The sequence below is a fragment of the Mytilus galloprovincialis genome, chromosome 11 (genome assembly GCF_965363235.1).
Source record: "Mytilus galloprovincialis chromosome 11, xbMytGall1.hap1.1, whole genome shotgun sequence".
Classification (NCBI taxonomy): domain Eukaryota; kingdom Metazoa; phylum Mollusca; class Bivalvia; order Mytilida; family Mytilidae; genus Mytilus; species Mytilus galloprovincialis.
The window spans coordinates 69,740,858-69,754,240 of record NC_134848.1 but is presented as its reverse complement, the minus strand read 5'-3'; the positions used below and the strand labels follow the sequence as shown (position 1 = coordinate 69,754,240).

At 31.4% G+C, this 13,383-nt stretch overlaps 1 protein-coding gene across 1 annotated transcript; it reads left to right on the top strand.

Moving 5' to 3' along the window:
• The first annotated feature begins 951 nt into the window (after positions 1–951).
• On the top strand, positions 952–13,007 carry LOC143052709 (uncharacterized). Its single transcript, XM_076225799.1, has 12 exons — positions 952–1,002; positions 1,710–1,794; positions 2,618–2,856; positions 3,968–4,103; positions 4,813–4,927; positions 7,325–7,384; positions 8,068–8,147; positions 8,916–9,090; positions 9,792–9,874; positions 10,304–10,508; positions 11,546–11,628; positions 12,650–13,007. Exons 1-12 carry the CDS (start codon positions 979–981, stop codon positions 12,874–12,876), a joined length of 1,512 nt encoding a protein of 503 aa, XP_076081914.1. The 5' UTR covers positions 952–978; the 3' UTR covers positions 12,877–13,007.
• The last annotated feature ends 376 nt before the right edge of the window (positions 13,008–13,383 follow it).

Genomic DNA, 13,383 nt, shown 5'->3' with positions numbered 1-13,383 from the left:
AGAATACTGCATGCCTTTATCAATTCAATTTGATGGTTAAACTTTTGATAGTATGTTGTGCTGTTTACGTTTTATAATACCTTAAGAAGCGACATTATTTTTCATTTTCAAGACGTTTATGACTTTGTAGGAAAACAAGTTTTCCATGATGAGAATGTAACAATTTGAATTAGCCATGTAAGCATGTAATTCATCTGGTTTAAAGTAACGTTAGTTAAAATGACATGAATAAACTCATCATAAATACCAGGACTAAATTTAGTATATACGCCAGACGCGCGTTTCGTCTACAAAGACTCATCAGTGACACTCGAATCCAAAAAAGTTGAAAAGGCCAAATAAATTACGAAGTTGAAGAGCATTGTGAACCAAAATTGCAAAAGTTTGGCCAAATGCAGCTAAGGTAGTCTATGCCTGAGGTGGAAAAGCCTTAGTTTTTCAAAAAATTCAAAAATTGTAAACAATTCATGTCAGCACTAAAAGTGCTGACTACTGGGCTTGTGATACCCTCGGGAAAATAAATCTCCACCAGCAGTGGCATCGACTCAGTAGTTATAAATAAACTCATCATAGATACCAGGACTAAATTTAGTATATACGCCAGACGCGTGTTTCGTCTACAAAAGACTCATCAGTGACGCTCGAACATACACTTTTCATGTACTATTCAACACTTAAAAACCATCATTCATACAAATTTTCATCATAAATTCTTTTTTGTCGTAAATCTCAGATCTTTTACATCCATAGCTTACACTTATTCGGTTTTGATGAAGGTTCATCCAGAAAATTGCTTGAGACACATGAAAATTAAAAAGAGTTTTTATTTTTAATCAACGAAATAATTTCATTTGACATAATCAGTTTATCAGACATTCAAAACACAGGCGTGTCAATGATTGAGTCTTTATCTTTGTATCATTGGTTGTTATCTATTTGTAATGCGTTTATCTGTTGTTCACATATCAATACAAACTTATGTTAACTTCCGGAATAATGACGGTCAGTATTGTATTATATTATGACTTTTTATTTCATTTGTTTAATTTTTTTCAATTTAGATTGCAAACCAGAAAAAACTTAGTTGCAATGGTTATCATTTTGGAGGCTAGTTTACTCTGCAGTCACTTACTAATAGTTCATATGCATTGCATGTTAACAACCTCTCACAGTATAAAACATAATGAGAGTGTCTGTAAGAATTGAAATGTTTTTTTTTACATTGAATATAATATATGGTCTTAGTGAGATATTGAAATTACAAGCGCTTAAAAGCTTTATTTTCACAGAAATGTGTACATATTGATTTAATTTGGAATGGTTTTACTGAAGACATAAACTTACGCACGATAAATGTTATAATAAACGAGTTTCAATTTTTAAGCGAGCTTATGTCGCTAACTGGGTCTCATACCGAAATATTGTAGATGTTTTGATCTACTTATATATAATTCAAGGTTGCGAGCGCATATTATTTATTTGTACAAGTTGTAACGCTGTTGGGACTGATAAAGATTGAAACACATTTGGTAGAAGCTTATTAACATTATTTGACAAGTGACCATAACCTTATTGACAGCGATCATGCTACAATAAAAGGGTCAATGATTTACACACAATATTGTTTGTTACATGAGTTTGTTCTCTTTAGACCTGGTCATGATAATGTAATCATGACATAATGCATGACAAGTACTATATCTTTATAGGACAGCATGAAGTTACTGTATTCTCTGTTTTTATTTCTGATATTAAGACTTTGTGACTGTCGAGAAACAGACCCCCATTTGATACGTAAGTAACATAAACGTCTACATATTTACATTTGCATTATACTTATTGCATATACCACCAACTATATATATAAGAATGTAACAATGTTAATTTATTTACATTAACAAAAATATCGATTTATACCGAAGGATTGTTGCAGTACTTTTTGATTTATTTAATCTCTACGACACATTATCGTATGCAAACGAGTGGTCACTCTGGCTTTTTTTATGATTTTCACGTGGTTTTATAGGGGACAAAAAAGTTATCCACGTGGGATACATACACACTTACTTTCGTTATCAAAATTCTACACTCAGCTGGCCCCTTAACAAAATGTAAATATGTTCAGTGAAAATGGACGACACAACAGAAAAATATAGAAAGAAAAAATACACAAGACTAACAAAGGCTACGGGCTCCTAACTTGAGACATACCTCAAGCCAATGCGGAATAAACAAAATCATTAATACGCACAGTAAAACGCAGTTAAACAGAAGAATTTCAATGTCTTTTCAATGACAAAGGCCATTCAGCCAAGACCTTACACATAATGATAGTATTTCGGTAAGACAAGAACTAAGAATCGTCCGACAGAATTTAAAGTAATTGTGCTTGAGGTTTATCAACCATAACAACGATCAGCGAAAGTAGCAATGCACATGTTAATAATAGTATGGATTGGATAATTGATAATTAAACATTTAAAATGTGGTAATCGACAATGAGTCAAAAGGAAAACTTTTCATCTTTTACTTTTCAATGGAAATATTAACAAAATTGAATAAATAATGGTTGCTTTTTGCTTAAGTTTATGTTTTAAATTTCTTACTTACACTACAGATTCTTGTACGGAGCTTATCAAATCTATACAAAGTAACTATGGCAACTATAACATTACAATAAGAAGTCCGGATGTTCATGTTACTTGTGTAAACGATACTACACTGGCCGGAAGTAGCAATGTCACGTGCCAAAAAAATCATAAGTGGCATCCAGAGTTTCCTTATTGTTTAGTGAACTGCCCACCAATTCCACCAACACCAAACATTATTTCAGCGAATACGATTACTTATGTAACGGTAAGATCTTCATATTATAAAGTAGCGCTGTTAATATTCTTACATGCCTTGTATATCAGTATCGTATCTTTCTAAGGGTTTTCGATACAAACAATGTAATGAGAATATCGTGGCTCAATCATCAATACCAAAAGTTTTATTTATACATCTGCCGATCTTATGGAATAATGTTTGAAAATTTAACAATTTTTTTGAATTTTATCTTAACATTTTAATGAAAATAATAAAAATAATTCTGGCCGTAATATTCTAGATCGTTAATATTATAGCAGTGAGGTACCATTTTGTATGTACACTCCGTCAAGCCTGAGTGGTCGTTATAAACACTAGAACTATAATTATACACATATAGTACAAATAACAATGCATTAAGACATATACCACCTTCCCTCTCATGCTGAAGGTGTCCATTTAAAATTTACAATTATATACAACTTCTTTTTCTCTTAACGTTAAATGTGTTGCTTAATTGTGATAGAATACACCCACCAACCGCAAGACAAATTGTCTCCTGTTTATCATCGTTTTCAACAATAATTTCTGTAAAAAAGATTTCATTGATACTTCATATAGTTTGTCTGATTCATGTTATAATTGCTCCAATTAATACGCTATATAGATATAAAGTCTCCAATCAATCGATGTAGTTCTAGTAAGTCAGTTTACCTATGGCTAGGATACAACTTTCACAACAGCCATTACGTAATAAAAAAAACCCTAATGAAACAAAGTAAAACACAATATCCTGGTTGATTTAAAAAAGAATGAAGATTATGTTCACAGCGCAACGTATTTGAGAACACCATGCACTTTATAATATGGTCAATGAATGTGCAATTTGTTCCCTTTTTAACTCCATCATACCCTTTTCTGAAAAACAGTTGTGCATCAATGATAATTGTTTCATTCTTTATTGAAATTTATACTAACAAGGCAAAAACAAAAACATTACGTTTACAAGATAATATGGGGTCCATTTTCTGATCAACAATTGTTATCCATCATGTTGCTCACAAACAATATGCTGATTCAGATATGTAATAGATAAAAAAAAAGTAATTGAAGAGCTGTACATTTCTATTAATTAATGCAACTATTTTCCATATTTCAGACAAAAGACAAAGATAGAGCAGCTGGTACAACAATTTCTCTTTCATGCGTTACACCCGGGTATATTGTAAACGGATCGTCTAGAACTACATGTCAATCAGATAGATCTTGGACACCTAAGATTCCAAAATGCAGACGTTAGCATTTGATATTTTGTCTTGTGATGTTAAATCGTTTGTTCTAAACGTGTCTATTGATAAATGTTTTATTGACACATCCCATGACTTTTACTGAAGGAGCAAATATAAATCATTTCATGATAGTATTGATCAGCGATAAAGGGAAGGAATCTTCTTGAATCAAACATTTCTTTTTTTTTTGTGAGAGCGGAATTGTAAGGATGACGTCATGTCAGATAAATGTTTTTTTAAATACCAAACTATATAATCAAACACACATGCGTTAAACTTGAGGTCAACATGCCTTATATACAACCAACCCTTTAACTCATAGCTGCATTTTGACGCCCTTCTGATACGTTCATTGTTCGCTAGAACGGAACGTTTAAAAAAATGTAACTCACTACAATTATATAGAAGTTTATCATTTAACTTTGGACACAAAAAAATATGTTGGTTATTTAAGAACGCATACAATTTTAAAATAGCAAAAAACAAAAACAAAAAGAAAAATCTTTATTATGTATTTTTCATCTCAAAGATTTGAAAGACTTTTTTCCTTGTAAGACTACATTTACTGATATAGATATATAATATAAGTTTAAATGATAACATGTACATCGAGGAAATTATGTTATAATTCCGGAACTACACAAAAAAGAAGTATTGACAATCCATAAAAGTACCAATTGTAAATTAACTTATGGTCCCTTTTATTTTGCTACAGCTAAAAAGTTTCCCCCAGAGAGACGATGGATGACGATATTAGCTATAGCCGGTCCAGCAGCTTTAGTACTGGTAGTTTGTGTCATTGTCTTAGGAAAATTATTGCTTAAACGAAGGTAATCATTATATTAATTTAAATTGTCAATAGCAAAACGAACAAAACAAGACAAGACTGGCATGTTTATTTAAAGATTTTACACTGGTGGTGGACGTGTCGTCCCCGAGGGTATCAACAGCCCAGTAGTCAGCACTTCGGTGTTGACATGCATATCAATTATGTGGTCATTTTTAGAAATTTCCTATGAACAAAACTTTGTATTTATTTCTTATCCCAACTTTTTGGAATTTTGGATCCTCAATGCTCTTCAACTTCGTACTTATTTGGTTTTATAAATATTTTGATATGAGCATCACTGATGAGTCTTATGTAGACGAAACGCGCGTCTGGCGTACTAAATTATAATCCTGGTACCTTTGATAATTATTGCAATACTGGATAATAGATTTTTCAGTTTTTGATAGGTTTTTGTTACTCAGTCCTTAATTTTGATTGTTGTATGATCCCTACCTTTCTTTGATGTTTGATCTTTTTTGTTTATAGCCATAGCGTTGTCAGCTTTTTTCGAATTTGATGATTTTGGTATCTTCTGCCTTTAGTTTCTTTTATAGGATGGGGAAGTTATGTAGAAATTTATTATGATGTGGTTATAAACTAGCTTTTAGTAGTAGCAAGTATTCTTGAAAAAAATAGATACGTACTGTTTGTATTTTGTTTGTATGTCAGTTGTTTTTGTGCTACATGATAGTTCTATGACTCACACCATAACAGTTTTAACAGCGGTTTACTACTGTTGCCTTTATTTAGAATTAACTTTATTTTTGCACCACTGTAAACAATAGGGGATGGGTTACACGTATGAGCTCACTAACATGTTAAATTCTATAGCTACTACATTCGATATATGTCAATACCAAGTTAAGAGGCTAATTAAGTGGTTCACGTTCGTTGCTGTCTGTCATTTTTATTTAATGTTACATATCGCAATCTGCGTTTGAAGCTTATTCATTTTCTTCGTTTTTTTATATCATAATTCGTGTATGATAAATTCACTGACGGGATTTGAATATTATTCTTATAATTAATTTGTTCATTAGGTCTTTCCACTTTTCTGTGGAAAGACCTATTGTTTTTCTTCTGATTATTTTTTTTTTCTTCCGCCTAATTTTGTTCTTGCGATAAACATTTGTTTCGCAATATGTCGCTTAGATATTTTGTATATGATATCGAACAGTTTATGCGCTTTTGAAATTTACCCTGCGTAAACGAACACTTTTCTTTGTAGGAGTTATCTCCCCAAACACTGTTTTCCTTGTTATCGCATCTCCTTCGCAAACGTTAAAGATTATGACAAATTTATTTTATAAAATTGCTAGTTATATCCTTCGCATGATTTGTCCTATTTTGACCGAAGTGATATGACCGCTCCATATGAGAGTTATTTCCCCTTATGCATCTGATATAAGTGATATGAACTTCTATCTTATAAACCATAAGTGATAGAGACCTAGGATCTTTTGATTTGAGGTCCTTGGTCCCAAAAAATGAAAATTAGGTCAAGGTCAAAGGTCAAGGTCATATTCTAATATTTGAATTTGGCTTATTTTCACTTATATCCAAAGACTGTATAAGATATCAACAAATTATTTTTACTAAATTGTTAGTTGCGACATGTCGTAAGATGTAAATTTTGATTGCAAGCGTACATTGAATGTAAAAGGGAGTTTTCTCCCCTCTTTTATTTAAAAATACGCATATGGTGATATAACTCATTAACTAAATAAAATTAAGGCCTATGGTCTTTTGATTTGAGGTCCTTGGTTTATGACCTTGAAATTGATCTCAAGGTCATAGCTTAATTTGACGTTCTAGATTTTGACCTTTGCTTTTATTCTATATGTATACATGATAAAGATATACAACTTTTAGAAAAAGGTATCAAACCATTTAACCTTGAAAAAAACAACCGGAAGTGACTTTTTGTAAACCGGAAGTAGCTATTTTTTGTACTTTATTAATATAAAAGTATATAGAACCAGATATTTTTGGAATCAGTGTCAAGTAAATATTCAAATATAATCGGAAGTAACATTTTTCAAACCGGAAGTAACAAAGTATCTCCCTTATTTAAAAAAAAATGTATGGAAACAATATATTTTTGGAATCAGCTTACTAGATCTAAGCTATCATTTGACGATTGAAATGACATTTTAAACTTAGTTTCACAACTTTTCATATCAAAATACATTGTTTTGATGGAAAGACCTTCAATTGTTCTCTGAACAATTGGTTTTTAATTATTCATATTTGTTTTAATAAAATTTGAATTACATTATAAAATTTTGTGTAATGGTTACAACCGTTTCCGTATAACTCATCGACTACACTTGAACTATGTTGGATTGTTGATTGATTTGCACTTCTTTTAAATAACGATTTATTTTATTTATTTTAGACTGAAGAAATCAGAAATACAGGACGCTATACATCTATCACAGAAAAATGAAACAACGCCGTTTGTATTTTACATTTTGTATACTGACCTAATAATGCTTGCATTATACAAGTGTTATAAAGTCGATATTAATGAAAACGTTTACGAAGGAAAGTTTGTTCCTAAAATTAAAAACGTTTTCATCTGGAGAGCCTGAAATCACTAGTAGCCTTTGGGTTGGGTTCAAATTTTATAAAAAATATATGGCATTATATAGATCTACAGACTTACAACAAATATGGTTAAAAATACATTTATCTCATACAAATAAATACAGAATGTTATCTACCGTTTTGTATTTTTTTCTTAATCAACCTAAACGCATGTAGTTAATACAGAGTTGCTTTTCTGTAACGGTTTTATTTTGTTCCGATTTCAATTGATGCGCTCACATGTTTCATATTTAGTTTTTGAAACTTGTTTTCCCTCGAACTCCATAACAAAGTTTTCTTTAGTACGTGGTGGTATTTGACAGTTTACATTATATCCCCGGTTAATATGAGTTTAATTTCAAACTTATATTTGTTATAGTCTTTATTGCAGGAACTGTTTAACCTTCTTGAACTGAAAGTTTATCACTGTGATTTTCCATTGACAATATACCCTAAGAAATATTCTAAATACTACGACAACGTAGTCAAATCTGTAAAGAGTGTATACACTTGATAAGTTCTAATTCTATATCAAAAAGTTTATGATTATAGGTTTTATAAAGTTTGGACAATACGGAGGACACAAAAGAAAATAATTGAAGCAGTAGATCTGTCATCGTTAAAGAACAAAGGTATATAAAACGATTGTATATGAATGCAGTTTGTTTCATAACACATTTCCCCAACACGAGGAGTGCCACGTGTAGAACATGCCTAACCTTTCTTACACTACTGGAGTTCCGAAAATCAATTCAGGTTTTATTGGGGTTTGATTGCTTACAAACTCGGCTTTGAGCGTTTTGGAACTCATACAATAAATTGTTGCTTTAATTCTTTGCCTACCAATCACAATGAAAAAAGATAAGCAGAAAGTATGTTCCTGATCCCTTATCTTACAAAATTAAATACTATCGAATGCAAACACGTTCTGGCGTAGTACGTTAGACAAAGTGAAACCACCGTTTTGAAATTAATACTATATAAATTATAGTTGTACCACTGCAGAGAATATGGAGGTGGTTGTACCTACTACATAACAGTAAAGTCATTTAAAGGTGTGAGTCCGTTTGGCAGCGGGCACACTATTCACACATCACTATGTAATTCAAAAATGGATGGAAAATACCACATAATTTTAAATAATTGAATATATGTTTTAAAACATATTTTTTTTCATGTTGGGGCCCTTCATAGCTGACTATACGATTAATGTTGTTTTCATTTCTGAAGGACGTGTCGTGACCTATAATTGCTTACATTAGCTTCGAACTTGGCTAGATAGTTGAGTCACACGAAATCATACCACATATCCTATATAACATTTACACATAAAAAGAAAATGTTTCAATTTTTTTTAATGTCAAATATGGGATTATCTCTAATTTGCATGAATGTTTCAGCAAGTAAAATGTTTAATATTCCGCAAGATAAATACTTGAAACTAGTATTAGAAGAAGATGGATCAGAGATTCAAACAACGCCCTCTATGGTTCTTTGTCAAAAGAAAGTTTTAATGGTTATAGATAGGAACGACAAATGGAAACCCGTATCATCAGATGAGAGTGAGAAAATAAGGTATACATATTTCATTACTATCATAATCTGTTTCTTTCCATGCACATAATATCGCAATAATTCGGTGTTGTCCGTTTTGTACAGTCTTTGTATGATGTGTTTTTGACCTAATGTAAAAATTGTTCATGACAATAATACCACTAACAAGTATAAACAATACAAACATAAAAAAAAATGAAAAAAGCAAATATACCATCACTTACAATTAAATCAAAAGCAGCACAGACCCCCTATTTACAAAACTAGATACAAGCAGGTGTGTGTAATCAATATTTACTCAAAACGAAAATAAACTGTACATGTCTCCTTTCCGTTATCTAAAGATCGATTGTAATTAAATCCTTTACTAAAACACAAAATTTTGGATTAATCAAGGATTAGACGCCAAATATATAGCAGAAAATTAAGTAAGAGGATATGCAAGTACCATTTCAATCTCTTTTTGAAGCTCCTTTATAATATGGTATGCATTAAGAAACATGTCGGCATGAAAGGATCATAGTGTGCTCCAATGGCTACGCTATGTTGAAAAGAAGGCACAGGATGATAAGGATATATCAATTAATGAATAAATTAGACAATTGTGGTATTGTTTAATTTAATACCGTGAATCTTTTTCACTTGACAGTTGTAACTGTGACGTACTTAATTTTTATCATGAAACATACACTGATCCCGTTGTCAAAACAATAATCTTTCAGATTAACCTACGATGTGTGTTCATTTGATCGAAAGCAAAGAAAGTTATTTTTAGCAAACAGTTTAAAAGATCTGATAGACCAAGGTAAATAATAAATGTTAAATGATACTACAACAGATTTTCATTACGACACAGAACGTGTTTTCTGCGATGCAAGAGGCAAAAAAATTAAATATCAACTACGTAGCATTTAGATAACCGAACAGAGTAGCAGTTGAGACAAAATCAAGACAATGGCAATACATTTAATGCATCATAAATTTAATGGTGTGTTATTGTGTAAACTTAACATCAATAATTGAAAAAAAGGTTAAAATATTTGTCACTTTTCTATATCAAAGTCATTATAATTCAAACTACAATTATACGTTATTAAATCACAGTGTTAATTGACATGAAATAACAAATAGGAACTACGATATCAATATCTTCACGTTTATATCAGTATAAAAGATGAATTTGTGTATCTCTTAAAATATATATATATTGAATTGCATTTATATACATTTGTAGTACAACATATCTTTGAACAAGAAGATAATTATTTGTGTCTTGAGATGGACGGTACGGTAATTGATGATGATATTTCGCTGACTGCTGTTGCTGGGCAACAATTGATGTCAATGAATGAAACCACCGGGTGGCGACCAGTGACCCCCGGAGAGATAACGAAGAGTTTGTCTGAATTGAAAACTGATGAGCAATCCAATGACAAAAAGTGAGTACATTTAAAGTCATACATTTTAAAGGTACATGTTACAGTCGGATAATGAATAGATGTAGCTCTATTGAAATACGTGTGTCAACTTTTGCCTGAATATTTCATGCAAACGATGGTAATTGTATTTATTTGTACTGTACTCCTGTCAATTAATTATGTTATTTCAGTGTTATATTCAACATTACCATAAAAGTGCAAGGTTTGACTAGCCACAAAACCAGGTGTCACCCACCATTTTTTCTTAAAATGTCCTGTACGAAGTCCGGAAAACGGCAGTTGTTATCTTACAATTCGTTTCTGTGTGTGTTGCATTGACTTTTGTTCTTTGCTGTACTTAGTTTTGTTTTTGTTATGTCGTTGTTCTCCTCTAATAGTTGATGTGTTTCTCACGGTTTTAGTTTGTAACCCGGGTTTGTTTTCTCTCAATCGATTTATGACTTTCGAACAGCGGTATACTACTGTTGCCTTTAAATATTGTTTGTCTGAGACATATGAAAACGTATTAAGAAATTTGAGACATAATATATCGTAAAAGGAAATATGAGACATATAATATATTATAATGAAATTTGAAATATACTTATTTAAACGTATAAAGAAATTCATATAATTTAAGGAAATGGTGAAAACGGAACTTCATGATCCCATCGATAATCAATAGATGTATCTGTATTAAAACATTGCTTGCGTCAACTTTTGTCTGAATATTTCATGCAGACGATGGAGCTCGATTAGTAAAAAAAAATCAAAGAGATTGACTGTGGCTAAGACATATATTCATCTGTCGGCTTCTGTAATTTTCTAACGAGTTTCATAGAGACGCACCTGTATGGCTTCACGGGTTAAAATAAAAACAAACCTTATTCCGTTTGCAATTATGAAGTTCAATAATTACAGTCAGTTATTTAGCTAAGCATAATTACTTGGTTTAGTTTTTTTAAACAAATACTATCTTCAAATTCTAATTGACGCTTTCAATTTCAGTCTGGGTATCTATGATGAGTTTATTTTCATATTTTTGTTTTATTTTACAGAGATTGTTACAAAGTATGGTCAAAAGACCTTCGTTATAAGAAAATAATATTTGCCAGTGATTTAGTTGATTTACATATAAAAGGTATATACTATTTAAGTATAAATTCTACCAATTACATAATAACATTGTAATGACAGATGCTATGATACAATCAAAGTCACGACGTGCACAGCATGTACAATTTAAACACATTTGTTTCCCTGCAAATGGAACGAGACGCAATGTAAGCTAATATTGTTAGTATGCACAAATTTCGAAATTAAACAATATATTTGCATAGTCTATATATATCACTACGTTTATGATGAATACCTTTCAATTTCGAAACCAGAGACCTTAGTAGCGTGGTGGTATTGGTAGTCGAATGTCTGTATCTCTACTTTTCAACACGGAGTTTGATTCCAGCACTGGCAGATGCATTGTAATTGAATTTTAATTGACTTGGACTGTCATATTCCTACATTTCAGTAATGGCAACAACACTATATCTCTGTTCAAAAGTCATAAATCGATTGAGAGAAAACGAATTCAGGTTACATACTAACAGTGAGAGAATCACATCAAATATAAGAAGAAAACAACGAAATAACAGAACACAGAAGTGCAAAAACAAACAAACAACAATGCAAAATTCATAGAAACGAACTATAAGATAACAACTGCTATATTCCTGGCTTTGAACAATTTTAAGAAAACGTGATGGGTTGAACCTGCTTTTGTGGCTATCGAAACATCCGCGCTTTATGGCAATGTTTGATAAGCCGCGGGTTTATTTATAATCTTCCTCTCAAACCTACATACAAATATAATTTCTATTTCCCATAAATGTTTGAAATTGATAGTGCCTTGACAGTGAGGATACCATATACTTTTTACATTGCAATACGAAATAAGAGTAAAAAACATTAAAATTGATGTGCATGTATTTGTCTGTTAGTTTATAAGTTTTCGAATATGACTGTATACATTTTAGAACTTTAATGTTTTACATGCTATAGTGATACTTTAAAAAATGACTTCTTTGAAGATATTAAAGCAAACACAAATACGAACCAACATACACTTTATTCTTTTAATGATGCTACTTGGAATTTTTTTTTAGCTGCAAAGGCTTTGTGTCTGCAACCACCTATAGACATATCTCTTTTGAATGATGATGTTCCAATATTTGATAATCAGCAACTCATACATCATAGAAAGGATATTTTGCTAGCAGTAGAAGCTGGTGATGCGTACAGTGTAGCTATAACGTCCGATTACACAGAAATTCCGGATGTACTCCAACAGACGCCATACAGACGGAATTATACGAATGACACGTACTTCTGACAATACCATATGTTTTAAATCAAAACATTCCATTGCACGAAAAATACATTTATGTATTTATTATAGTGTTTTTTAAAATGTGTGTTCATACTTATTCTGAATACATTCAAATACAGTGATATTGGTTCGAGGTAAGTTAATTCGCTCGAGGTCGATTCTAGGGCAATAACATCTGATTGAGACCCAATATGACTGTACGGGACAAAATACGGGATAAAAAAACCCATCAATTTAATGACTTATTTCAACGGTAAACAAAGTCTGTTACACGTTTAATGTTTAATGAGCTATATCTCGTTAAAGGGATATGAAGTCTGTAAACAAAATGTAAACGTCCTGGAAAGAAGTCATTAGACTAAAGTGACCGAAAAAGAAGCAATTGAAAAAAAGAATATTTTCCTGAAGGAGTCTCCGAAACTTATATAGAAAACCCGGTTAACACAGAATTTGTATTGTTCATTATGCAGGTTAATAACCAAAAAGGTGTCTGAAAAATCTAGTTTTTTT

Bases quoted from the DNA above. Each gene is read 5' to 3' on its own strand.
- LOC143052709 (XM_076225799.1), top strand. From the start codon at position 979: ATGTTAACTTCCGGAATAATGACG. The intron at 1,795-2,617 runs GTAAGTAACATA...CTTACACTACAG, and splicing joins AACAGACCCCCATTTGATAC to ATTCTTGTACGGAGCTTATC. The intron at 10,509-11,545 runs GTGAGTACATTT...TTTATTTTACAG, and splicing joins GAGCAATCCAATGACAAAAA to AGATTGTTACAAAGTATGGT.